The 25,940-nt window shown below is 43.0% G+C and overlaps 5 protein-coding genes across 5 annotated transcripts; 1 reads left to right on the forward strand and 4 right to left on the reverse strand.

Moving 5' to 3' along the window:
- Window positions 1–223: 223 nt before the first annotated feature.
- LOC128746678 (mitoregulin-like) lies at window positions 224–842 on the reverse strand. The gene is made up of 2 exons (XM_053843890.1): window positions 607–842; window positions 224–398 (listed from the first exon to the last, which is right to left on the reverse strand). The coding sequence occupies exon 1, from the start codon at window positions 778–780 to the stop codon at window positions 610–612; it is 171 nt and encodes a 56-aa protein (XP_053699865.1). The 5' UTR covers window positions 781–842; the 3' UTR covers window positions 224–398; window positions 607–609.
- A 520-nt stretch (window positions 843–1,362) lies between these two features.
- Window positions 1,363–3,670, reverse strand: scml4 (Scm polycomb group protein like 4). The gene is made up of 4 exons (XM_053843987.1): window positions 3,539–3,670; window positions 3,209–3,338; window positions 1,686–1,825; window positions 1,363–1,569 (listed from the first exon to the last, which is right to left on the reverse strand). The coding sequence occupies exons 2-4, from the start codon at window positions 3,324–3,326 to the stop codon at window positions 1,444–1,446; spliced, it is 384 nt and encodes a 127-aa protein (XP_053699962.1). The 5' UTR covers window positions 3,327–3,338; window positions 3,539–3,670; the 3' UTR covers window positions 1,363–1,443.
- A 2,779-nt stretch (window positions 3,671–6,449) lies between these two features.
- sec63 (SEC63 homolog, protein translocation regulator) lies at window positions 6,450–16,410 on the reverse strand. The gene is made up of 20 exons (XM_053844056.1): window positions 16,152–16,410; window positions 14,986–15,085; window positions 13,657–13,771; window positions 13,431–13,543; window positions 13,297–13,358; window positions 13,152–13,210; window positions 12,471–12,521; window positions 12,284–12,392; window positions 12,048–12,142; window positions 11,835–11,967; window positions 11,114–11,206; window positions 10,682–10,827; window positions 10,428–10,575; window positions 9,683–9,765; window positions 9,519–9,593; window positions 9,293–9,448; window positions 9,007–9,213; window positions 8,544–8,744; window positions 7,907–8,011; window positions 6,450–7,230 (listed from the first exon to the last, which is right to left on the reverse strand). Exons 1-20 carry the CDS (start codon window positions 16,273–16,275, stop codon window positions 7,093–7,095), a joined length of 2,313 nt encoding a protein of 770 aa, XP_053700031.1. The 5' UTR covers window positions 16,276–16,410; the 3' UTR covers window positions 6,450–7,092.
- Window positions 16,411–17,087: 677 nt separating this feature from the next.
- Window positions 17,088–21,706, forward strand: napbb (N-ethylmaleimide-sensitive factor attachment protein, beta b). The gene is made up of 11 exons (XM_053843716.1): window positions 17,088–17,275; window positions 17,936–18,015; window positions 18,167–18,283; window positions 18,664–18,710; window positions 18,860–18,937; window positions 19,013–19,068; window positions 19,160–19,244; window positions 19,317–19,421; window positions 19,482–19,550; window positions 19,629–19,679; window positions 20,824–21,706. The coding sequence occupies exons 1-11, from the start codon at window positions 17,175–17,177 to the stop codon at window positions 20,923–20,925; spliced, it is 891 nt and encodes a 296-aa protein (XP_053699691.1). The 5' UTR covers window positions 17,088–17,174; the 3' UTR covers window positions 20,926–21,706.
- Window positions 21,707–21,754: 48 nt separating this feature from the next.
- Window positions 21,755–25,253, reverse strand: gzf1 (GDNF-inducible zinc finger protein 1). The gene is made up of 8 exons (XM_053843715.1): window positions 25,110–25,253; window positions 23,875–24,823; window positions 23,436–23,619; window positions 23,210–23,379; window positions 23,057–23,151; window positions 22,823–22,990; window positions 22,603–22,760; window positions 21,755–22,535 (listed from the first exon to the last, which is right to left on the reverse strand). The coding sequence occupies exons 2-8, from the start codon at window positions 24,813–24,815 to the stop codon at window positions 21,933–21,935; spliced, it is 2,319 nt and encodes a 772-aa protein (XP_053699690.1). The 5' UTR covers window positions 24,816–24,823; window positions 25,110–25,253; the 3' UTR covers window positions 21,755–21,932.
- Window positions 25,254–25,940: the final 687 nt, after the last annotated feature.

A 25,940-nucleotide genomic window follows, 5' to 3' on the forward strand; every position in this document is an offset into this window, starting at 1 on the left:
CCCAGACTGATGTATGATTTCAGTCCATTTCTAGTCAAAAAGATTCATATTTTAAAGTGAAATAAATAGTAATTTCTAGTTGCCAGGTTGGCGAAATATAAACCAATAGCTGGAATTAAAATCAAATTTACAGTGTCGTCATATTCCCCATTCAGCCAGTAGGCGGCGCCACGAGTTTTATTATAGTCTCAATAAGTTCAAGACAATGAAATCGTCGACTATTGATGGACAAAACACCGAACACGTGTGCAACATTTATCAAAATTACATTTATTAAAAGAAGTGTGAAGTGCGTCCTAGTCAGTGAGAGCCACAGAAACCAGTCTGACACTGTTGTGTGTGGGGAATCGAAGGAGAAGTCACACATATTTAGCATCTATGCCTGTTGGAGGGGCAACCTGAAACAAAAATTGGGTGTCATTAGATTAGAATTTTACAATTTTACAGGAAGTACTGGGTGTAAATGAAGATTCTCTGAGATCCTAAATCCATTTACCATGTCATGGCAACATAAGTAGCATGTGAAGTCACCATAGAGCCAGAGAACATACGCCAGTACTAGAAAGGTTTGTGCCACCAAGTAGCGTCAGCAAATAAAATATTTACCCTTCAAGACAAGTCCAGTTTCTTCTGAGTCTCTGACAGTTTGTCCTGCAGCCGCTTCTTCCTCCAGTCCAGAAACCTCCTCCGCATTCTGTTGGCTTGCCAGCCTGCTACGAAGCCGGCAGCGAAGGACAGCACCACGGCTACCTGCACCGACCGGTCCGAAAAGTCTGCCATGTTCACCTCTGCTGTCGGACCCAGACGAGAAGCAGCGGCGGCGGCGGCGGCGTGTGGCAGGCAGCTGGAGACTCCGGAAATGACGTACGTGCATTCACGCGAGATTATAAACGGTAACCTCGCGAGTTCAAAACAGCTGTCCTAATACATGGAACAGACAAGTACATTACGTTTTTTTTTTTTACAAAAATAAAGTGTAAAATTAAGCGGTTTGTTTATTTATTTTAAAAAGCGAAAACTATAATACAGACTGAATGTGTCGGACACCAAAAATAAGACCTGACACAGTTTGTTGGAGTGATAAAAGACAAAATAAACGATAAAATAATGATATGTATGAACCAGTTTAGGAAGCAAGGGCAGGTAGTTACAAATGTACAATAATATATTGACATACTGATGATCATTAATTGAAATTAAAAACAATAAAAACATTGTTCCTGAGTCTGGAAATAAAAACAGTAAAACAACATTAAAGCCCTGAGCTGCAAAGTTCATGGTACAAACTCAAAATCCAAAGCAAAACAGAGTCACGATTCCAGTGTTACTTTTGCTTAAAAGACGCACAGGAACATACCCTGCAGGTACTGAGGTCCCTAGTTTGACTGAATAAATCATAAACTTGGAGACAGATCAGCAGTGTTTTGGCTACACTAAAGACAATCACAGTTGGCTTTGCTTCAGCCGGTCGATGTGGTAGCAGAGTTTCAGAGCGGGTCCCAGCTTCAGTCCCAGATACTTCATCATCATCTCACTTTTCAGCAAGAGGAGAGCGTCGCCATCAATCTCCTGAAACAGGCAACAGCAACAGTCTTTGGTTACTGCCTGCCAAATACACAGAGGCGACAATGGAAACAAGGATGTCAATCCTCAACCTCAGCCTGCACCAGCAACACTGCACTCACATGCTTCCTGAAGGTGTCAGCGTGAGGGCCGAGGGCTTGGGGGTCTGCGTCTTTGATGAACCAAACCACCTCCTCCACACCCCAGTTGGACGGGTCCGTTTCACCGGGATGCTTGGACCTTTTACTGTCCTGTGTTGCAGCTGAGAAGCAAAGACTTGCTTAAAGTCCTGTCTGATGGAAGTGACTACTAAAATGATGCATTATTTAGCCTATGGGAGGAAACCTGAGTGAATGGAGGGACTGTACCAATGAGTTTATACTGTATCTACGACAACTTCCTACTGAAAGCACTTGGGTTTGAGCCGCTTAAACCTGCGAGCCAGTATGACCACAACACCAAATACATATTTAGAACATTGAATCCCTTTGTCTCTTTTCCCTTCAATGAATGAGATATTCATCATTTTTGTGTACTTCCTGGAAGCGGATGAGACACATGGGAAGTCAGCACCCTTGGCATCTCAAATGCACCCAAAATTAAAGCGGAGTGGATACTTACTTAAAACAAAACTGTTATTATTATTATTATTATTATTATTATTATTACACACACACACACACATATATATATATATATATATATATATATATATATATATATATATATATATATATATATATATATAATTTTTTTTTTTTTTTTCAGAGCATCTCTCTCGATTTAAATGATTTTAAAAAGCATTAATATTTTAACAACATCAGCATTTCGTTTTGGAAAAAAAGCCAGACATCCTTTCACTTCTCCAGTGACTGCATGCCTTATCATATCGAGCTGCTTTAAGAGACTGTATAAGCACCTCTCAGTGATATGGTAATTTATGTTAAAGTGTGAGCCGAGCATCCGTGTCTATCACACACTTCCATGATCCGCCAGGACAAAAAGCCAACTACTGGTCCTTGACATACCGAAACCCCATCCCCCACTTTCAAACACGCACTTTATATTTGCCTAATCTGTGCGGGACAGACACTAGCCGAGAGAAGTATTTGAAAAATTGGGGCTTAGAAAGCCGCATGAGACTGGTTCCCTTTGATTCATTATTGAATAGACATGTCTGGGGCTCTCTGAGGAGCCACACTTGAGGAGACCTTGCTTCTTCTTGTACGGCTTGTTAATGTTGTTTACATACTCAAGGAGACTTTTTTTGCATCAAGAAACTGTGAGCTGGGATGTGAGTTGTGACAATATCACCATGTAAAGGCCAGTGAGGTTTTCTTAGAACCTAGTTTTCCCTACAGTTCACCGGCTCCTGAATGCAATTTTCTTTTTCGTCACCATGACTGTCTTCCTTTTTTTCGTTCCCACATTTTCCCTGGCTTCTGAGCAGATAACTTCTTAATAATAATGTTAATCTAAACTAAACTTAATGTTACCAGGATGTCACTCTACTTCTATGAGTTCATTCTCAGCAGTTTCTAAAGTTTCTTACTTATTTATTTTACAATTTCATTCCGATTGTTGCTGAATCTTGATCAAAATAATCAACAGAATGAAAAATAAAAAAATAAATAAAATGGTGTACCTGTAAGGGCTTGTGGAGCAGCTGAGTGGGGCAGTATAGCGGCCTCCTGTGGGACGGAGCCCATCTCAGGTTCTGTAGTACTGTTGGGCGGTGAGTCCGCCTGAGGAAGTGTCAACATCCTGGGCTTTACCTGTGATCACATCTTTTTTTAATGTATTATTTTTTTTAAACGTATTTATTTCGACATCATTTATATATATATATATATATATATATATATATAGAGAGAGAGAGAGAGAGAGAGAGAGAGAGAGCGAGAGAGAGAGAGAGAGAGAGAGAGAGAGAGAGAGAGAGAGAGATCAAATTCTCATTTTAAATGATGTGGCTTACCTTAAAACCAGGTTTTCGTCCTCTCTTTTTGGGGATACTGAGGGGCAACAGACTTTCTAAGTATTGGCTCTGAAACTTTCGGACTGGGGGTCGTCCTCTTTTACGACCGGGTACCTTCCCCTGCGGCGCCAGGGCAAAGTGCGACCCAAGAGCGGGAGACTGCATCTCAGAGAAGAAACTACTCATCTGAGAGAAAGAAATACTGACTTGTAGAGAGAAGAAACACATATTTGCTTTGCATTTCAGGTACAAAAACACGCTGAATATAGTGCGGCTTTAAAGCAGACAACACAAGGATTTGTCTTCGGTGACCATCGTGGCCATCATTCAATCCGAGTTTTTGTCTGTTATTGAAACGTCTCATGCGGTGCAAGCCTAACTCGCTGTCACCTGACATGACCTTCCTTTAAATAATCTCGGCCTCCCTGAACACACAACCTTCACTGATAAAGTGTGATTTAAGAAATGTAGCAGACAAAGCAAGTAGCTCCAATAAAACCCTTCTTCTCCTCCTGATGCTGCACAAAACAAACTCACTTACCTTTCACCCGCGTGAGCCCCAATATATTCCTTCAGGCTGATCCCAAAAACAGTCCACCGTCACTCGCAGTGTGTGTGTGTGTGAGTCTGTCACCTTTCACTGAAACAACCCCATGCTTTCCTCCTCCCTTTCTCTTCTCCCCTCACCCCGATCCTCTGTCGCGGCGCGGTCTCCATGGAAACACGCCTCTAACATCCTGCTGCAGACGTGCGGCGCTCAAAGAATGCACGCGTGTCTGTGACTGTAATGTAATTACACTTGCAGCCGCGTCTTGGGGTTCTTGTGGCGTTTGAAATAGCTTTAAACCATGAACAAACAAAACACACATTAGTGACACAATAGATATATTTACACCATTGTATGTATATATATATATATATATATATATATATATATATATATATATATATATATATATATATATATATATATATATATATATATATATATATATAATTCAGTAGCATAACATTTTCATTTTAAATGTTCAAAATGATAATGATTTATGGATGATTTAATCGTAAATCGATAGAATATCGATATTAAATGAATTATTACCATTAAAAATGGGAGTGCAGAGGAAGCGGAAAGGTGAACTTTTCCATACTGAACCCATTAGATCCACTCAAGGTCAGGTTAACTCGTCATTAGAGTAAAAAGTTCTACTGATAGAATGAAGAAAAAAGTATGTAATTTACATGCATAACGTGGTATACTTCTTATTTTTGAGTGGTAATAATTTGCGATTCGGACAGTTTTTCTTCAGTATTTCTTGCTGTCGATAATTAAAATGCATCGAGTTGTTTCAATCATTTGTGCGCGAAGAAAAACCAACAGTAAAAAATGGAACAAACATACCGCATCTATTATCAGCTCAGGCAGGGCATCGCCATGGCGACAGACAGGAGATCTGCATCCTGCTCCACGTTCACGTGGTATGGTGCGAATATAAAAAATACACAAATCTCAGTTTAACACACAGTAGGTTAGGATGAATGTTGTCAACTTTTATTGTTCTGGTCACGTTTACTAAAATAAAAAAGCAACCTCAGTTATTAGTTTTTCCTTTTTTATTTGAAACGATTTTAAATACAAATATTATATATTTATTCCATTTACAATGACAGTTCCTTTGTAAACAAAAGTGGCAGATAGTCACTGAGTCAGCCTGCAGTTCCATCGTGGTGGTTCGGGTGTGAACGTTGCGCTCTCTCTCTGTCTCTCTCTCACACACACACACACACGCACATACACACCCCGACAGAGTGAATCACTGATGCTACATTCTACTGCGGGGCAGTAAATACACAACACGTTGACACACAGTACGGCCTGTTTGTGGTGAGACAGACTCTTGTTCTTCAAATTTCAGAGATAAAGTGAAGGAAGTGACATGTTTGTGCACTCAGGGTGAAAAAGTTATTTTACTTTTAATCCAAAACTGGCTACATTTTGGTAGAAAACTAGTCTAAACCGCCACCTCAAGGCACCATGAGCAACTCTTTTCACTCGCGATGGGTTGCTGAGGCTTCATGAAACAGTGTTATCATTTTCAGAGCTCAGTAGGGGGCAATCTTGGTATAAAAATGATCTGAGGTTTCACTGAAATGGTTGTTCAAATCTAAAGATTTTAGAGCAGAAAGTGCCGCCTCGTGGGCTCTGAAAAAGAGGACACTCTTTCATGAAGGCTCATCAGCCCAAAACACAGCAGTTCTGGACCTCTCGGTACAAGAACACAAGCAAACAGTCACCACTTCCACCACGCAACTGCGTGCTAGAGAGTAATTAAAACAGATTTAAAGCAACAGTACACTAAAAATTCAAATGCAACTCTGCGAGAAACATTGAGTTTGAGATCCAAATATCCAACTACAGAATAATAAAACCTGGATTGTGAATGTATAAGTCCGATGGTCAATCAAAACATGAAAGAATTTGTTCTTCAGTCAAGTCATTTAAATTTTAGATTTTTGCTTAAAATTAACACGAGTTAAATCGGAGGTCAGAATAAAGCCTTCATGCAGATATATTCCAGATGCAAATGAAAGATTTATTCACCTAATATGGAGGTAGTACTGGAGGAGAAATGCCTTTTAATGGACCAATTTTTCTGTCAACAAGTTTGCAACATGCACAAATCCAGCATATACTGTATGACTCTACTGTATGAAGGTGTTTCTGGAGAATAATTTTTATCTTAAACCTGCTGGCAGAAGTCGTTGTCATGGCAACGTCATTGATGGGTTTAACAATGAGGCTTGAAAGAACGAACAAACAAACTTGTGTACTCATCCTCTGGGCTTTTTTTTTTTAACTGGAATGTGCTACAAATTTCTTAAAAAGGGGTGAAGAACAAAGAAAATCCTGGAATATAGTGTATTTATATATTTATATATCAGCGCCTCATAAAAGCCTGGAAAACTCACCCATGCTCATACAGACAGAATCCTAACACTGTGAATAGTCGCCCGGCTCCTCCTTATATTTGGGGTGTCAGACCAGGGCCGGCTTCAGAGTGATATCAAGTGACTCGGCTGGTGTGACTAAGCGCCAAAATGGTGGCGACCAAAGCCCGCGTCTGCCGTTTACAATAGAAAGTATCATTGGTGTGGAAAACACGAGGAATTGGGTCATGTTTTGTTGTTGTTGTTGTTGTTAGTCTTCTTCCCCGATTCGAAAAGAGCTCAGAAAATAGGTCCTCCAGTCCAGTGTGTCCATCCCTGTACAAACACTAGAATACAAACACACGTCATACAATCACATGGCTGTGCACACACACACCTCTCACTCAGTCACACGCACACTCAAGTCTGGGTTAGGTATTCACAGAACCGGTCCACACGCTCTCGCGGGACTAGATGAGCCAGTCTTGGTAGAAAAGGGGGGAATGAACAGTCGGAGTTCACGCGTGTATAAACTCGTTGATATTCGAGTGCTGTCACAGGTACGGGAGTGGGTGTGGCCTGTCCATGACGCGGGAGGGAGGGAGGGGTGTGACTATGTGTGTTTGCATTCAGTCGTTGTCCTCGTCGTCGTCCTCGCTCTCCTCTATGCCGTCGCTGTCCTCCTGCTCCTCGTCCTCTTCCTCCGTGTCGGGGATGTCCCACTGAGGGTGGTTGTCCAACATTGCCTTGGCCTCGTGGACCTCCAGCTGAGGAGACACCAAGGTGAAAGGTCGTGATTTTGCTCAAGCGGCGTCATGAAGCAACCACGATGATGAAAACCTCCCATCGTTTTGAAGCCAACAGCGCCATCTACTGAGCACTGAAAATGAGGACACTTTCAGAAAGCCACATACTAGTTGCTGGTGTGAACAATGAGTCGGCATTTAACAGCCTGACTCGTGAAATGCACTACGTTTTGGCGAGACACCGTACTTTTCCTGCAGTTGCTTTTCACTTTTCATTGGTCAATGTTCTGTGATGCAATGTGGACGATCAGTGCAGATTGGACGACAGTGGGAGCGCCTCAGAAGTACGCGGTACATTTGAACTACCAGGGCACTGCAGTTTGTTTTCATGAATGTGCCTAAATAGGTCACTCGTATCGAAAAGTGATTATTACGGAGGTGTACTGTATCACATTCAATTCAAAAAGTTTATTACATTTTATTCCGAATGTCATTTTAAATTTCAAGTTTTCTAAACATCCCTGTTTCCAATGTACATTGTAAGATACCCCCCAGGCTCAAGACTGAAAAAATCAATTGCATAAATGACATAAAAAATGACACTGTTCTCAGCAATATTTGCACTTCTAAACGCAGCACACGGGGTGAAATAGCCATGAAAGTCATGGGGATGCATTGTGTGAGTCGACATTGTTACCTTCAGTGGTTTGATCTGATCCAGTCCCATGTAGGAGTCGGACCGCAGGATGACAGAATATTGGTAGTTCCCCGTTTTGGAAGGGGCAGGGAACTTGAGCTCCACCTGGAAAGGAACAGATGGGTCACTGAAACACACCTCTGAAACAGATCAATCCAAGGAGCAGACAAATCAAAACAGGAATATTTAGACAGCTGTTTCACACAGATGGTGAAATGAAATGAGTGTGAGTCACACTCTCTGAATCCCTATGTTGTTGAGCAACATGTCAAATGTAAATTCAGGCTGAGCTGACTCATTGGAACATAAAACCTGCAGGTGAGACACAAAACTGCAGCAACGGTCCATCAGGTGCCGCTGACACATGGTGTCGGTGTCGACACGAGACTTGTTAAGCGATTACTGAACTGTCAAGCTTCTTTCTTGCTGGCAAACAACAGGAGCTGGTGATGACATGTGAAGTAAACACACATGAAGACTATAGGGGAGAATGGTTTGGCAGCAAGCAGTTGCCTAGCAATTGAACAAGGCCAAAAAGGGAAGTACCCCTTATTGCTTACACCTGACATCAATAAACAACAGGAGTTACCAGACAAACTTGCACAATGATGACTCAGCGAAAACCCCGGTGACTGACCTCCTCTGTGTCCTTTAGCGTGCAGACGTGGTAGGGCATGGAGACCAGGGTCTGATCTTTGCGGTCAGCTATGTAGAGCCACCACCACTCCTGCTTCTCCTCTGGGAAGTAAAGGCTGTAAACGGGATGGGTCACTTTGGACTTGGTCTCCAGCAGGGCGCGCTCTCTCCGCTGGATACTCTGTTGCAAAGCTTCCCACTCCTGGACACCAAATATGATGCAAAAGACGACTAAATACTGAATACTCGGCACCAATATTACGGTAAGAAGTACAGACATAACATCAACATCGCTTCAAAAAGATACTGTTTATATCTTTTAAAATCATTTTAAATAGTAAAAGTTTCATTCCTTTAAATGTCTCAGCAATATTCACTCTGTTAATATGTCATTTTTAATACGACATATGATTCAAATGTGATATATATATAATCACATGGTTACAGTAGCAGATGTATCTGACCTCTTCATCATCCCCAGCCATCTCATCCACCTCCGTGTCACTTTGTTTGTCGCTGTCCTCGTCCCTCTCGCTGGGCGAGTCCTTGTTGGCTTCTCCCTCATCTGACTCACAGCTTTTGTCCGACGCCTCGTCGTCTTCTTCCTTTGCCGCCGTGGTGGCAGCAGCAGCGGTGGCGGCGGCGGCAGCAGCAGCAGCAGCAGGAGCCTCCTGTCATGTCAAAAACTATCTTAATATATCTGACTGACTGGCTCATATTTCCTCCAATCACAGACGTAATTCAGCTCACATTTCCTGTCACGTTGCCGTTGGCCTGCTTGGCCTTGACCGTCGCCGGCAAGGCCTTCTTCTTGGTTAACTTTTTCTTCTTGGACTTTGCCGTCTTCTTCGCCCCTTTATTCTTGTTCTGCCACACTTTCACTTTGGCTTTACTGGCATCCCCTTGCTGCACAAAATAAATAAATTAATAAAATAAAATAATTGCAAAAAGAGACAGAGCTTTCCACAATATTCACCCCTTCTTCCGCGTTGGCGACTTCCTCTCCTCCCGGACACTGTAGCTGCTGCTCTTGCTCTTTTTCAAACACCTCCTGAGCAGCGTTTGCAAGTAAGGGTGAGCCCACAGGTTGACGGAGAGCAACAGCACACCCTAGTGGCTATTATTCAGTAGCACACTCACCACCATGCGTTTTCTGGTTAACGTGACGGTGACTGTGACGATGGAGCCCGCCGTGATGTTATTGCTGTCTTCATCATCCAGAACTGCAGACAAGGGTTTAAATGAATAGACCATCAACAATCATGTATGTCACAAAAAAATGCAGTGGCATCTACTATTAGTAGTAGTACTATTATACTACTAATCAGAGGAATCATTGAATATATTATTTTTGTCGATCTACTGGAGGACTGGAGACAAGAAGCAGGAGCTGAGACCAGCTGTGGCCTCTGAACTTTGGACGTGCATGGTTCAAGTTCAAAACATTGCCCAGTTTGTTTCGTGAGTCAGTTTCCATGCTGGAACCCATTTTTAAAACTGGTTTAGAAGTGATCCTCATGCACGTGTAAAGCACATACAGCACCATTGCACCTGCAGCTTATGGACCGGTGCAGCTTATGTATGAACAAGATCTATTTTCCTTCTTAAACTTAGTGGGTGTGGCTAATATTCCGGTTCACTCTATAGAATGGAATACACTGTAATAAGATCACTGCCACTTTTTCAAGATGGTTGCCAGCTGTTACATGCTGAAAAAGCTTAGACGATGCAAATGAACTGATGCGTTTCTAAGCTCTTCCATCCTGAAATATTTCTAGAGACACGTTTAGTAACCATACCTGAATTTCAATTTTAGAATGTTCTGATGTGACATTTTGGCTTCAATGGCTTGAACATATTTGAAATAAATGAGATGAGAACTGACCCTGCAGTTTGGTTTCCATGGTGATGTGAGGGAAGCTGCCCAGCACAGACATGACCTCATCATACTTCTCCTCTCCCAGGAAACGCAGCATGATGCGCCTGTCTGAGTCTTTGAGGCTCACCAGATCCTGCAGACTTCGGACTTTGTACTGGACATTCGGGGAAATAGGAGAACATTTTGGAGTCAGATGACAAAAGCAGGGTCGTGTTTGATTTGGTGCAGCATAATAATCCTGGTGTGTATGAGTGTGGTACCTTCTTGGATATGCAGTAACGGAGATTGTCCTCTTCAAAATGTGGCAGCTGCAGCAGCGGGGATTTAGACTCCTGCAGGCCCTGGACTGTCATCTGGGTCAACTTCATGCAGTTCTCTATTGTCACCAGACGAGGTGCGTGAAAACCTACATGAATCAAGGAAGAGGAAAATCAGGGAAACAGTTCGACTCAAGAGATTAAGGACACATACTATTTTATGGTTGAGAAATACAGACAGTACTGTAAACTACAGCCTCAATTCAAGAGAACAAAGCCTCATCAAAGCAAGCTTCAGACAATGTGAATATATTTGATCTAAAATGGGATATGGATGAGTGGGCTCACTGGAGACGCTGCTTTTAATAAAATATGAATTTCAAACAAGACCATCTATGATGTTTGGATTGGCACAAGCTGAAAAAACATCGTCACCTCCTCTGCTGTTGGCCATCATTGTGAGCTGGCAGCCCACGTTGATCATCTCCTGGAGGAGAGCTGGACACTTCCTCACCACAAACCTCTGATCTGGAAGACAGACAAACATGTCTGGTTAGAGGTGGTGATCAATCTTAGATTCAAAGATCATGATGAGGATCCATCCTTTGTCACAAGCATCGACTGCATCTCAGTCACCACTGCAGCCCTCGGTATCATATTTATTCACCTGTTCCAAGTTGACAAATGCAAAAACAGGAAATGGCTTCATGGTTTACAAAGGCTGAATCACATGCAGTCGCCGAGACGCGGCTCACTTGAAGCACATGTTTAGAGAAGAGACGTCAGCACTGCTGCATTAGCCACCTCATGTGGTGTTTACTCCTGATCCTTTCTAAACTGTAACACCCACAAAATCAGAACATGTAGCTAGGCTTTTATCCAAACACAGTCATGCCAAAGAAAACAGCTGAATATGATGCTGCCTTGAAAAAATTTCAGAATTCTAGTGCTTCAAGAACTAACAAAACTAACAGAATTATACTCTTTTTTTTTAGTCTAGCCATAATTGATACACAAATATAAAAGACATAAAGTGAAGTTCCACAAATCTAACTGAAAAAAGCTAACAACTTTGAAGTTCTTAGGAACTATTAGAAAGTACAAAAAATATATATTTATTTATAGTTAAAGAGGCACTCTAATACTGAAGACTCACCTTCTTCCAACTCCTCGGACACCTCCATCCGGGCCAGGTGAGACAGAACCAGAACCCTGGCTTTTAAACTGTAGGGGTAACAAAACGGTGGCTCTTTCTTCTTGACGTTGATGTTTCCCAACTCTCGGATCAACTGGCAGCAAAATCAAAATCAGGCGACTGAAACACCTTAAAGGCGACAGTGAAAAACAAAGTTGCAGCGCTGATCCGCACCTGTGGCACCTCGATGTTGTCTGTAGGCCGTATTGTGGCTTCTTTATTGCTGCGTGGGTCAAACTCAAAGGCTGCTGTTAACACCATCCCAAGTCCTGAGAGACAGAAAGACTATTATTTTTTGGGGAAAAAATGCCATAACCAATACAAAACAATAGTGTATATTTTCATGTAGACAATAGTGTATGTATAACAAGCACAAATAATTAAATAAAAATAGAGTCCAAAAAACGTACGTTTCATGTTCATGTTGGGAGTCTTGTACATAAAGTGCATGAAGAGCTGAGTGGTGTTGATGAGGATCTGGTCTCCGCTGTATTTGATGGATCGATACCACCATGTCCCCTGAAACACAAAGTCTCATGTATAGCATTTTGGACTCTCTATTGCTGTTGGTGTTTTCACTTTGCCAAGTCTTCTTACCACGACAACAGGCAGTATAACCATGAAGGCAAATCCGTAGACAAGCAGCACCTACAGATGAAAAAGCAGAATTAACAAGGTAACTGTCTCACCCAAACACTGAGTCCCAACTCACGGTTCAAGAGTTTTTATGTGTTTTTTTTCTTCATACTATAGCTCCTGAAAGGTTGGTGCAAAACATATTGACAGGTAGTTTTCGGAAAATATTAAATGCTTATCACAATGGAAAACGGGTTGCGAAGCATTCATACGAATCTAACTAAAAATAAATAAACTAAAATAAAAAAGTTTCAGTGACAGTGGGGAGGGTGCTCAGCCCTACCCACAGTATCTAAAAAAGCTCGACCATTGCACTCCTTATTGGCAGTAAAACTGAGCTATAAACTAAGACTGCCGTTGTCAAATTCTCTTAAAATTTACCGGTAAACCGTTCACACACACTGAAAAACAACAAACCTTTTTACACCTATAAAATCTACCAAACCAACCAGCCGAGAATTGTAGGATTAAATCAATTAAAGTTAGTTTGAATAACTTGGGACGCGATTAAAGAACCTTCAAAAAAAAAGGTACAGATCAATGATACCACCAAACAGGGACAAAAACATAGCAATCATCCCACCTGCATTCATGGCAAAATCATAAACCGACGTTAATAGAAAGAGTGATTTCAGTTCTTACAAGCATGGAGTTCTTCTGGTCAACAATCCAGGCAGGAAGTGCAATACCAAAGCTGGTGGCTGCAATGAAAGATAGATCATCACTCATGCAAAATCATGTCACATTTTCTTGTGGCTGGCACCTCAGTAGATCAGCTAGGACTCACCTCCAGGACCGTCTGGGTTGCCGTACAATTCCCAGTTCTGTCGTGACTGTTCATTGGTCAGGCTAACAAAGAGCAAAAGAAGAGACGTTTTTTATTCCTGTCAGTGAAACAAGAACACAGTTGGAGATTCTTACGCAGCATAGGCTTTGGCGATCATCATGAACATCGCCTCATCCCCTCCTTTATCAGGATGGTACTTGAGTGACAGCAAATGATATTGCTTTTTGATTTGGGACGGAGACGCGCCCTACAGACAGAACACAGGGAATAAAAAGTCTTAATGTGCTGGTAATAAAAGTGTCAAACTCAATCCTTTTTATTGAACAGAAACAGGCTAGACTTTATGTGTGCTTTGCTTACCGGGTCCAGGCCGAGGACTTCATATGGATTATACTCCTGGTACTCCCTGTCCAGCTTGGACACCTTGTAGGCCAGCAACAGAAACACAACCCACCCAAATAACAAAGCTGCTTTCCTGTAGAAGAGCAGGAGACAAACACATGCATGTTAAACAACACTAGTGTTACCACTTACAACACGTTTACAGTGTGTTTGCAAGACTTTTGAACACGTATTTGCATGGATCGTCTCACGAAATCAACTTTAAGTGGCGTCGGTTTCACTGCGTGTTGTAGTTTGGCATCATATTCTACACTTGTTTCCATGACAATAGCAAACCTCAGCGTCCTACTCTGCAGCATCTGTTGCCACGGCAACCAATCACTCCCTTGGAGTGGCTCCAGCAGGAATACGCTCAATAGACCACCCCATCAAACACCAGAGTTCTGATTCAAGCATGAGGAGGGAGTGATACTGCTATTAGCGATGATGATCACTCACAGTTCCATGTCACGAGGAGCTCAAATTCGCCAAGAGCAGACGGTGTGAAGAGGGAGGAAAGGAAAGTGTGAAGAGATGGGGAAGTCTAAAAGTGAGAGGATGGGGGCGAATACATTTCCACACCAGCAACAGCGCCGTGTGTATTAAATGGAATTGCTGTGTGAAAGTATCAATGATTCTCCACAAATCTCAAAAACAATATGATTAAAAAACTGCAATATTAACTCTGAAATAAAACATGTTGAAATGAAAGTTGCCTCGGATCAACAGACACCTTTAAATCAACAACAAAAGTGTTGATACCATGCATCCATGAGGAGCTCTATACTTAACTACAAAGAAGCAAAGGTCCTTAAGATACACTGAATTGTGCTGATGCTTGAGTGCAGCCTACATTCATATAAGGATAGCAGAGGGTGATGTTTGCAACATTTTACACTGTGTCAACCAAAAACATTCAATCTAAATCAAAAGGAAACCTGGAAGAAGTGGCCTGGACTACAACAGTCATTCAATATTCATAAAGTAATACAGTAAATGATTTATATCTCAGCAACTGTAGGGAAGAAAGGTCACCACATGTGTGTCTCTTTCTTCTTCCCAGGAACATATTTCTCCCAGCAGAGCGGCTAAATCAACATGGTTTCTTGGAGAGGTGAACATTTCAATACCAACATAACAAAACAAACAGTTCATGTGCCAGTCTTGTCAATTTTAGAAGAAAATCTGAGTGGTGACTTTTCCAAAATGATTCTGCAAAAAATGATGACTCATGTGTTGCTGAGAAACATTGGACGGCAGCTCGTAGCATCAGAGCCCACAATTTCATTTATAACTAAGGTGACTTACTTAAGTGTTGGAATGATGCTCTGCTGTGACTTCATCAGCCGCAGCCGGTACCATAGGCATCTCCCGTGGACCCTTCGCAAGCTCTTAAGACGCAGTTGTTCTAGAACAGAGACACAGCAGGGCATCAATTCATAGTTTCCATATCATGTCACTATCCACAAACATTGTTTGACAAGCCTAAAACCAGTGTAAACAGTTATGCTACCGTTTTTATTTATTATTATCAATCACTTTTTTCAATTCAGTTTTTTCCTGCAAGCACCTTTTATTCCCAACATCGACACCTTCCTCCTTGAGAATGGTATTTTACTGGAAAATCTAAATGTGTTTAAAGATGCCAGAACGCAACAAGCGTATGCTCCTTACTTTGAAAAGAGATTTTCATAATAAACTGTTATCATAAACTTGACATGTTCACTTTGAAAATACGTTCCATTTGGAGTTTCAACATCCTGTTTCAGAAGAAAATCATTCACTTGAAGCTTCTATACATCGCTGGACACAACTGGATTCAGTTTGGTAACATATGTTCTAACATGCACTGAGAAATTGTTTAACTTGGTAATTACTTCGATATTATAATTCAATAACTTGTAGAATAGTTATTCATAGTTTAGATAACCTGAGGTAGTACGTTTTTGCTGTGATTTTTAATATGCTCCTGGTAGAACATACTGATATTAATAACTACACAATAGTACAATGCCTTTACATGCCGTTATTCCCATGGAAATAAAACAGATGAAAGCTATTGGGGATTACATAATCACATGAAAATTTTTTTTTTTTTTTAGGAAGGATAGATTTAACAACGTCGTAAAGTTTGCACCACATTTAGTTACATAAGGTGTTGACAAACAGATAGCTTCACGCAGATAAGAGCTGTAAAGGGACTCATCTTTCGTTTAATGATTCGACCTCCACTTAAACTCGGGTATTTCAAGTTGGAATAGCTGGTATCTGTTGGAAAGCTCCGAAGTGGTAGTGCAGCTAAGGAAGTGTTAAGCAAGGATAGAAACATGAATCCTTCTTTTCAGCAGGCTACTGAGTTAGCATAGGAAGTATTGGAGAACAAAACCAGGGGACTGGCTGAGAGGTGAGTCGACTAAAACAAGTGTAGTTGCCCGGTTTAGTTAACACAGTATGAGCCATACACTGGGCCTTACCAGCATTCTGATCCCGGGGCCAGAGGTAGTATGTGGCCGGGATCACAATGAGTCCAACGAAGGACGTGAGGAAATAGAAAAACGTATTCCCGCTGTCGTCATATTGGAACTGTTGGCCCGCCATTTCGTAGCGGCGCTGGGGTCGCCGTTCTTCTCCACCGCCGCTAACCCCCTTGTGCTGACCCGATGTAAGCGAGTTGTCAGACCGACAGGCAGCCAGCTAGCAGCAGCCAGCCAACACAGCTCTGGTCATGGGTGTACGTGGTGTACGCATGCGCAATGAGGCCGCTCTTCTTCTCCGTGACAGGGTAGCCAGATATACTGACCTCTAGAGGTAGAGGGTAGATACCCATTTTCATGCTGTTCATTCAAAACGAGGCAGACTCGAAAAATTAAACGCCAAATCTGTTAAAGCATTAATTAGTACAGTATTTTTTCTCTATTATTTTACAATAAATTGTCAGCCATTAAGATATGATTGATCACTATTAAAGGCGTTTTTTTTGTAAACATCTCCATTGAAATGGAATTTTGTGAGATGCCAGACACGTTGTTTTTAAGTCATTTTTGAGTTTTGAAAAAAATGCATTTTTTTGGCATTTTGAGTCTGTAGTCGTCGTGTCAGGACCAATTTTCCAAAACATCACCCAAATTCGACTTTTGCATTTTGATTCATTTCTTCGCTTTCCTTAATGTTCAGATGGTCTAAGGATGCCAAACAAGTATTTTTTCTAGTTTTTCAAAAAAACACCTCCATTTTACTAAATACATGCCCCCTAAGAATTGCGTAACACACCCTCTTGTATCGCAATGAGCCTTTATCTGGTAAATGTAGTTTTATATGGGTCTAAGGAAACGCTAAAAGCATGACTTTGGACTACAACACCCATGATTCCAAAGCTTCACTAAGCTTGCTATCCGGACCACGCCTACCGAGTCAATCTCCTGTAATCCTCGCTGTGTACAGCGCTGTTCTCTGCGGGGTATTTTCACTTGTATCATCACAGAAATCCACGTGAAGACATGGACAACTCCGGGAAAGAGAAGGAAGCTATTCAGCTGATGGCTGACGCTGACAAAAAAGTCAAGTCCTCCGGCTCTTTTTTGGGAGGGATGTTTGGAGGGTAAGAGCACTGCACCAAACAAGCAGCAGCAGCTAGCAAGCATTAACTGTCAAAGTTGGCTCGCCGCCTGCTTCTCTGCTATCGTGCCTTAATCCATCGTTTTTGTGCCCAAACACCAATAAATATGGACTGACGTCTTGTTCTAAAGCAGCTGCTAATGATGCTGTGCACCTTTCATAAACACACCTGCGTGTCTTCGAAAAGACGCAGGCTGTTTTAGCATTACTTGTGAACCATATAGATAGATGTATATCTCTGTATTCCAGTAACGTAGACAAGGTTCATGATGATCATATTGGTGCAGGCAAATGTGTCACGTTTGTTATCTGCCTGACTGGTCCACTTTTATCTCTTGAAACTATTATTCTTCAATGCAATATAAATACCCATTTAACACATTCATTATCTGACGCTCATTCACTTTTCAAACTCTGAGATTCTTGTGTCATATATCATGCAGAACCTCCATACGGTTCGCAAAAGGTCATGCTTTGTGTTTGGGGCTACTGCTACAATGCTTCAAAATGTATACACTCAAATAAAATTTAACTGGATTTTTGTAAGAATTTGGCTGCAAAAAAGTGGACCTTGAACTATGACTGACAAAAGCCTGAACACAAAACTCAAATGGCGCCTCATAATGCTCTGTTTTCTGTCCAGTGGTCCTCACAAAGTCGAAGAGGCCTGTGAAATGTACTGCAGGGCTGCGAACATGTTCAAGATGGCGAAGAACTGGAGCGGTGAGAGTCTTTTGCCACAGAATACTGCCTTCTTATATGTATTTTGTCAAATACCAGAAATAGTTTAATTTTTTATTGCCATTGCTTGTTTTAAAAGTCAACACGTATGCGATTCTCATGATTTCTGTGAAATTTTCTGTCTCTTCTTCAGCCGCCGGAGGTGCATTTTGCAAAGCAGCCCGTCTTCACATGCAGCTGCAGAACAAACACGACTGCGCCACCAGTTTCATCGATGCAGGAAATGCCTACAAAAAATCTGACCCAAATGGTGAGACTGTCTTCATACAGGATTGAGGCTTTCACCACCATGATAGAGCGTGATTCATGACTGCGCTTTAGGGAATTGGCTCTCTCAATTTTGGGGATGAGAGCTTGACTATGTTTCTTTCCTCCCTTGTGACTGAATGGATTTTTCTGTTTTTAATCCTTATGCCTTCAAATTGCTTTGTGTTGATAAACCTCCCCTACAGGGTGTTTTTGGTCTCAGATGAGCTTTATGATTATTTAGAAACAGGATATACATTATATATATGTATATATGAGGTATTGCAAAGGTGTTTGTTTAAGTGACTGAGGTGTGTTCAGCCTAAACAAACAACAGCTGTTTAATACTAACATTTGTTTTCCTTCCTTTAATGCTTCCAAAAGAGGCTATCAAGTGTTTAAATGCTGCAATCGATATTTACACAGACATGGTAAGGTGTCCCTTACTTTAAAATGAACGGTGTTGAACTATATATATTGTTTTTTTTTGTTGAATGGGTGTAGATTTTGGAATCTTTGTCCTGCTAAGATAAGGCCTTTAGACTCCATTGACTAATAAAGGAGTGTTTGTTTTCCACAGGGAAGATTCACCATTGCAGCCAAGCATCACATCAGCATTGCAGAGATCTACGAGTCAGAACTGGTGGATATAGAAAAGGTTAGTTCATGGCAGCAAACGCCAAACTTTTGAGATGAATAATTTGGAATAAATGTTAAATGGATTTCTCCACAGGCCATTGCACATTATGAACAGGCAGCTGACTACTACAAAGGGGAAGAATCAAACAGGTAATGTTTGATTCTTGTGCAAAGGTTTGCTTTTTATATTTCTGAAACTAAAACTTCTTGTATTTTTCCCTCCCACGCTTGTGATTCGCAGCTCTGCCAACAAGTGTCTGTTGAAGGTGGGAGCTTACTGTGCTCAGCTGGAGCAGTACCAAAAAGCCATTGAGATCTACGAGCAGGCATGTGTTCCTACAGCATCATGAACTATTTATGTGAAAGAAAAGTTGAACCTGATTCCTCCTTACGCGCAGGTCGGGGCAAACACCATGGACAATCCGTTGCTGAAGTACAGCGCCAAAGAGTATTTTTTCAAAGCCTCTCTCTGCCATTTCATCGTCGACGAGCTCAACGCCAAGGTGAGCTAGCTAGCTAGCGTCTGGGTTTACCTTCGGGATTCTGACTCACCGTCTCCACAGATCGCTGTTGAAAAATACGAGGAGATGTTCCCGGCGTTCTCAGACTCCAGAGAGTGCAAGCTGCTGAAGGTTGGGAGCGAAACTCCTTTGATCTGGTTAATCATAACCTACTTCTCGCACTAACCTACATTTTGGTGTTTCTGATAGAAACTTCTGGAGGCTCATGAGGAACAGAACAGCGAAGCCTTCACAGAGGCGGTAAGTACTGTCACAGAAGTTTTAGTTACGGTGCTCCTGTAGCTCCACTGCTGCATGACTGTAGTTTTGTTTTGGTCCCTGGAGGAGGAGGAGGAAGTTTCTATGTTCTCCCAGGGCAGGTGTTTCATGGGAGTGGAATAAACTATAAGGAACTTTGCGCATCTACAGATGTGGGAGGAAGTTTGACCTGGATCCATCAGCTAATACAAACCTTTTGCCATGGTACTAGAACGGAGGTGGGCAATTCTATACTGTTGTAAGGAGCCTTCAAGCTTATAGAAGAAATAAAATGATGCCTTAATAGGGTGGGAACACTTGACTGCAATCTAATAGGAACAATACAAAACAAGTCAATTGTTCTTGATTCATGAGTTGTTTTCGGTTGGTTTCCATGAAGGATTATCAATAGATATCATGAATATGTGAAGGTTTTCTGGTGTATATTTTCACGCGTGTGCAGGTTAGTCAAAGAACAACTGGCAGAATTCCTTCCAAGGGACAGGCTTTCAAGAGGTACACAGGAATATTAGTAGCTGAGGGGAATGACGAAGAAAATGGCAAAAAAAAGTCAAATTTAAGGTCAGGTCTGAAGAAAAATTTTGAATTAGCATAGATTTCTGATCTCTATGACAAGTTTGGGGCCGTATGAATACTGGGAAAGGGCCACACATTTCCCACATCAGTACTGGAATATCATTTTTTTTTTAAATGTGATGCATTTTTCTGTGAAGACGTGCTGAAACCAGGGTTTGAAACCAGCAATAGAGTAATGATGGGTTGATGAGGCTTCATGAAACAGTGTCCTGATTTTCAGAGGCCACCAGATGGCACTGTCAGCTGTAAAATGTTTGGACTTGAACAACTAAATCAATGAAAGGTAGCCTCATTTCTTAACTAAGAGCGCCATCTAGTGGCCTCTGAAAATCAGGACACTGTTTCTTCAACCCCACAAAACTGTACCTCATCTACCGAGTGTTCCTAGCATGCTTGGGTTTCCTTTCGAAAACATACATACCTGATAATAGTCTCGCCGGATTATAGTTTGAGTGTGTATGTGCTGTCTGCTGACTTTCAGCGCAGCCCCATCAAGGGAACGGAGGAGATGTACGCAATGAATGTACACACAAATATATATCACTTTCAGGTTAAAGAGTTTGACTCGATCTCACGTCTGGACCAGTGGCACACGACCCTCCTGCTGCGCATCAAAAAGACCATCCAGGGCGACGAAGGCGATCTAAAATAAACACAAGGCTGCGGGGCGCATGCCGCATGGAGGGTCACGTCCGTCACGCATGCTTTCTTACACTGTCACTCTCCACTCTGCGTCCAGCATCAGCAGAGGGAGGTCCGCTGATGATACCGAATATCCCACTGCTCCACTCACTTTCGCTCTCCTAACCAACACGTCTGACTCCAGTCAGAACGTGGATCCTCTGGCCCTCACCTCGCTCTAGAGGGTTGCTGCAGACCCGGATGCTGAAATCTCACCCCGCTGGGATTCACTCTGGTGTTGTACCAAACTGCTGTTAGTGTTGAAAACAAGCCCGTGCATGTTTTCTACTGGTAGAAGCAGCTCCTAATATAGTTGAATGTCTCTTTTTGTTGTGCAAGACTCGACGGTGGCTTGATGGCATTACTTCTCTGGTTTTTCATGCCGCTCTTCGTGATGAAGGGCAAAGATATGCACCAAGTGTCGACTGTTAAACATTTGATTCACTTTTGACTTTATCGTCACTCCGATGAATTCATGTTTTGGACACTGGAGTTAGCATTAGCCGCCACTTTACTTGTGCTGTGTTCGTGAATGTTCATTGAAGGTGTAAGAACCTAATTTCGGCCAGTCGCTTAAGCATGTCTGTGTGTAGTCGTGTGTCATTCTCTAGTGTGATCAAGACCAAAGTTCCTACTGGAGGGTCAGTCACTGGCTGAAACGGCTTCTTCCGTGTGGAATGACCATGGACCTCTGATATATTCTGTATCTGTGTGCGAAAGGACAACAATAAAGATATGTCAGTCTCTGTGTCCTGAGTCCTGCCCGCTTTGAACTGTACTTGTGTGCCGCTATATTTTTGGAACTACTTTTTGGTTTTCACAAATGTTATTTTATTGATAAATGGCAGCGGCTAAGCATCACAAAAACAAAATGCAATAGACAAAACTCAAGACTTTTCCACTGGTAACAGAATACAATCAGACGTGTCATGAAACGAGGAGTTTGAACAGTAACTATGCTCGAGACTGGCCATGAGCTTAAGCCTCAGCAGGTGGACTTTCCGTCCTCCGCTGTCTGGAGTCCTTCTGTGCTCTCGTACAAATGCTCTCGTCCAGGACGACAGCCTCTATATCCCCCTCCAAATGCTGCACCTCAGAAGCGACTTCACTTTCTGATGACTCAGCCAAAATGGTCTGCGAAGCTGCCGCCTCCAGGACGGACGTCGAGGGCAGTTCAGGTTCGGTGGTGGCAGACAGAGAAGCGGCTGAGCTGGAGTTCAGGGTGACAGTTTGCGCTACAGATGCAGGAAGGGAGAAAGGGACGGCGCTGTCTAAGGAAATAACTCTGGCCCCGGTGCTGTCGGTCGTCGGCACCTCTGTCTGGATGACGGTGATGCCACCCAGGCTGCTGTGACTGACCAGTGCAATGGCGCCGTGGTTGGCCCAGTCTGAGGGCAGGGTCACCGGCTGAGGTGGCTCCTTCTCACTACCAGCAGCGGGGGCTCCTCCAGAACCTTTCATCCCTTCGCTCTTCTCCGCGTCGTCTGTCCATTCCTGACCATCCACGACTGGCTTCTTGTCCACAATGTTCCCCTCGAGGACCACCATGTAGGTCTTCCAGGGAGTTTCAGCATCATGAATCTGAAATGACAAGAACAAGTTAATAAAAATAAAAAAATCCGGGGGGTCAGATCCACAAACAACGTACTGCGGTGTGTCTGCGGAGCGTGGATTTGTCGGTGAAGGTGCGCAGACAGAGCCCGCACATGTACGGTTTCTCTCCGGTGTGGATGCGGTGATGCCTCTGCAGAGCGTTGAGCTGCGTGAACTGCTTGTTACAGTCTTTACAACTGTACGGTCGCTCGCCTGCTCAACACAAGTCGCGTCAGTGATGAGACATGTGCATACTTTCAGCATGATCGCAGTACCTGTGTGTATCTTTAAATGCTGGTGCAGGGAGTTCCTCTGGGCGAACCCTCGACCGCACTGCTCACACTTGTACGGTTTGAATCCGGTGTGGATGTTGGAGTGGTGACGCAGGTATTCTTTAGAGGCAAAGCTTTTCCCACAGGCCTCGCACATGAAGGGTTTCTCCCCTTAAGAAGAGAGAAAAACTAGTGCAACCTAATATATAGGAGCTAACCCATACATTTGTATCTCACCTGAGTGTGACCGCTTGTGGTAGGTCAGCATATGCTTCTGAGAAAAACGGGCATCGCACTCGTCACAGCTATAAGGCTTCTCACCAGTGTGGGTCCTGGTCACAGAAGTTTGAAAATTCAACAATATCTTTTTTTAAATGTTAACCTGAGTACCTCTGGTGCATCTTCAGGGCAGAGTTCTGGGTGAATCTGGCGGAACACTCCAGACACTCATAAGGCTTGGTTCCCGTGTGAGTTCTCTCGTGCAACACAAGCGCCGTCTTGGAGCTCAGCGTCTTCCCACAGTCGGTGCAGATGTGATGCGTGGTGTTGCGTAGATGTACCTGCGGAAGGCGTCTGCGTTTCTAGATGCTCTTCTCTTCTGCGTGATGGGTCTCACCTGACGAACGTGGCGAACCACGTCCTTCTTTCGCTTGAAAGCCTTGGAGCAGTATTCGCAGGCGAACTGTCTCTCGCTGCTGTGTACGTGCTTCTCATGGATCTTCAAGTTGCTGCTGTTGGCGAAGGTCTGCTGGCAGATCTCACAGCGATGGATGACCTCGGCTTTCACGCCATGGTACGTGCTGGAGAGCAGAGGAATCCGTTGGAATTAAATCTTCTTCCAGCACCTCCCATCAGGGGTCTCCACACCAACCAGCTTAAACCTGTCTCAATGGTCCTCCCTGGTCACAACTATCTTCTTCAAGTCCTCATTGTCTTCCTCTGAATTCCCCTTAATCTCTGCCACTTGTTGTTGCACATGTTAGAGCCTAACAAACTAGATCTAAAACTAAAGAGAATAGAGAGAAAAAAAAGAACCAGACCCACAAGTGGTTTACCTGATGTGTTTCAGGTAGCTCTTCTCATAATGGAAGGTCCGCTGGCACTTCTTGCACTGGAAAACAGCCCTGGATTTTTTCTTTATCCTCTCCGATGTTGTTCCCATCTGCTCTTCCTCCAACTCATCCTCCTCCTCCTCCTCCTCCTCTTCCTCCAGTGATATCAAAAAGCCATCATCCTTGAGTTCCTCCGAGTCTTCCGACGTCAACGAGGGATTGTCCATCATCTCTGGAAGTTTCTCCATCTCATCTTCATCAGCGTTGTCGCCATCATTCTGTTCGGTGTCACTTTTAGAGTCTGGCATGTCCGCACTGATGTGCGGCCGTCTGACCTTCTCTTTAGGGAGCTTCCCTTTAGACGCCTTCTCTGGTGCTCTCTTCTGAGCCGATGTGACCATCGACGATTTCAGTCTTTTGGAAAGCGTCTCCGTTTGGCAGCTCTTAGGAGAATGCAGCCGTTTTAAAGGGACAACGGTTTTCTTCTCTGCGTTAGTTTCTGTCGAAACAACTGAGTCCGGTTCATCTATAGAATCTGGGAGCCTTTCTACCAAGATCCCAGCACCCATGGCCTCGCTACAAACTGAATATAGCTCATCGCATTCCAAAAATAGCGCGGCTGCTTTGACATCACTTATCTTATCTCTGGCAACCTCCACTTTCCCTGTGTAAACAAAGTCCAAGAACTTGGCGAACTCATTCGAATGGATGTTGGAAAGAGTGACTTGGTTTGACGTTGTCTTCTCGGTGAGGAAGGTGTTTTTAAAGTACTTGCTGGACGCTGCCAGCATCACCTGGTGGGCCTTGAACTCCTTCACCTCCCCGTGGTTGTCCACCTGTACCGTGACGTCACTGAGCTGACCCTGCAGCCTCAGCTGCTGCAGGGAGGTCAGGAGGCGTTCAGGGTACCACTTGGAGGTCAGCTGCACCTCTTTGACCCCCATTTGTCCCGCTGAGAAATAGATCAAGAAAACACATAAGGTCACTTTGAAAACGCACAAACAAACTATTTTCAAATGAATTCCACGAAAGTAACAGCGCAGAAACGTTAAAATAGCATCTCTGGCGTTAAAAAATAGAACATATTCGACCAACACCGTGTTTGAAGCTAATCGCTAACAAGGCTAAATGGCGCTGTGGTCACCGCTAGAATCAGACGGGTTACGAAGGACTCGGAGCGATCGTTCAGTCCTGCAGTGTGACTGGATTTACACGACAACACGACGCGAGTTCCTTACCGTAAGCTCGGTAAAATGGCAGCCTCAACAATCCTCCTCACCGACGAGGGTATTTCCTGTAAAAGAACGGCCCTCGTCTTTTTGGTGAGCCACATCCGGTGCCGCCTGCGACTGACCTGGGATCCGCCTTCGAAGAAAACACGCCCGAGCAGTCGCGTCAGCGTTTGCTCCAGTTGCTGTTCCTGAATCAGTTCTGTTTATTATTTTCCCAAGGGCGTTCGTGAGTTTGTTTAGGCGACAAGGGAGTCGATTGAGTGTAGAGCGAGGTGGAATTACAGGAAAATAAATACAGAAATAATAAAAAAAAGGTTGAATAAAACAAACCTCCAGTTGAGTAATCGATAGAGAGCAGAGTCCACAGTGCATCCCACTAAAATATAAACGAGTAGAGATGCATACATTGTTCCTATAAATGACGTCCAACTATTATAAACTGCTGCAATTTAAAGGTAATATAATCTAATACAATTTAAGGTGTCACCTTAAAGCCACACGAGGGCGCTATTGTTCCAAGATCTGCTCAATTGGTGGTATATAAGCCTGCATTTAGTTTATTTATCGAATGGGTTTTTGCCCCCACAAGAGTTCGGTAGACCGTAAATATTGTTTCCCTCAAAGGTATTCATTCACACGTTGATCGCTGTCGATCTCAACGCGCTTCTCTTTATTTAAAAGTGCAGGACGAATCGTCCCCTCAATTTTCCAGTAGCAGTGAATTAAAGTTCGCTCCTTTTCTGGTTGTTTACTATGTGCGCGTGTTGTTCCGACACAGGCAGATGGAATGACAGTGCTCCCTCGGTCAGTTTTTAATTTGCTAAGTTGACTTGAAAG

The sequence above is a fragment of the Synchiropus splendidus genome, chromosome 15 (genome assembly GCF_027744825.2).
Source record: "Synchiropus splendidus isolate RoL2022-P1 chromosome 15, RoL_Sspl_1.0, whole genome shotgun sequence".
NCBI classification, from domain to species: domain Eukaryota; kingdom Metazoa; phylum Chordata; class Actinopteri; order Syngnathiformes; family Callionymidae; genus Synchiropus; species Synchiropus splendidus.

What these genes read in the sequence shown, in the direction of transcription:
- gzf1 (XM_053843715.1), bottom strand. Translation starts at nt 24,815, where the DNA reads ATGGGGGTCAAAGAGGTGCAGCTGACCTCCAAGTGGTACCCTGAACGC. An exon ending in GCATTTAAAGATACACACAG is followed by an intron (nt 22,761 to 22,822) that starts GTACTGCGATCA and finishes TGTGTTGAGCAG; the next exon opens with GCGAGCGACCGTACAGTTGT. An exon ending in CGCTCCGCAGACACACCGCA is followed by an intron (nt 22,536 to 22,602) that starts GTACGTTGTTTG and finishes TTGTCATTTCAG; the next exon opens with ATTCATGATGCTGAAACTCC.
- LOC128746678 (XM_053843890.1), bottom strand. Translation starts at nt 780, where the DNA reads ATGGCAGACTTTTCGGACCGGTCGGTGCAGGTAGCCGTGGTGCTGTCC.
- scml4 (XM_053843987.1), bottom strand. Translation starts at nt 3,326, where the DNA reads ATGTTGACACTTCCTCAGGCGGACTCACCGCCCAACAGTACTACAGAA. An exon ending in TGCTCCACAAGCCCTTACAG is followed by an intron (nt 1,826 to 3,208) that starts GTACACCATTTT and finishes TTTGCTTCTCAG; the next exon opens with CTGCAACACAGGACAGTAAA. An exon ending in CTGACACCTTCAGGAAGCAT is followed by an intron (nt 1,570 to 1,685) that starts GTGAGTGCAGTG and finishes TGCCTGTTTCAG; the next exon opens with GAGATTGATGGCGACGCTCT.
- sec63 (XM_053844056.1), bottom strand. Translation starts at nt 16,275, where the DNA reads ATGGCGGGCCAACAGTTCCAATATGACGACAGCGGGAATACGTTTTTC. An exon ending in ATCGCCAAAGCCTATGCTGC is followed by an intron (nt 13,359 to 13,430) that starts GTAAGAATCTCC and finishes GCTCTTTGTTAG; the next exon opens with CCTGACCAATGAACAGTCAC. An exon ending in ACGGCAACGTGACAGGAAAT is followed by an intron (nt 9,214 to 9,292) that starts GTGAGCTGAATT and finishes TTGACATGACAG; the next exon opens with GAGGCTCCTGCTGCTGCTGC.
- napbb (XM_053843716.1), top strand. Translation starts at nt 17,175, where the DNA reads ATGGACAACTCCGGGAAAGAGAAGGAAGCTATTCAGCTGATGGCTGAC. An exon ending in TTGGGAGGGATGTTTGGAGG is followed by an intron (nt 17,276 to 17,935) that starts GTAAGAGCACTG and finishes TTTTCTGTCCAG; the next exon opens with TGGTCCTCACAAAGTCGAAG. An exon ending in GATGGCGAAGAACTGGAGCG is followed by an intron (nt 18,016 to 18,166) that starts GTGAGAGTCTTT and finishes TCTCTTCTTCAG; the next exon opens with CCGCCGGAGGTGCATTTTGC.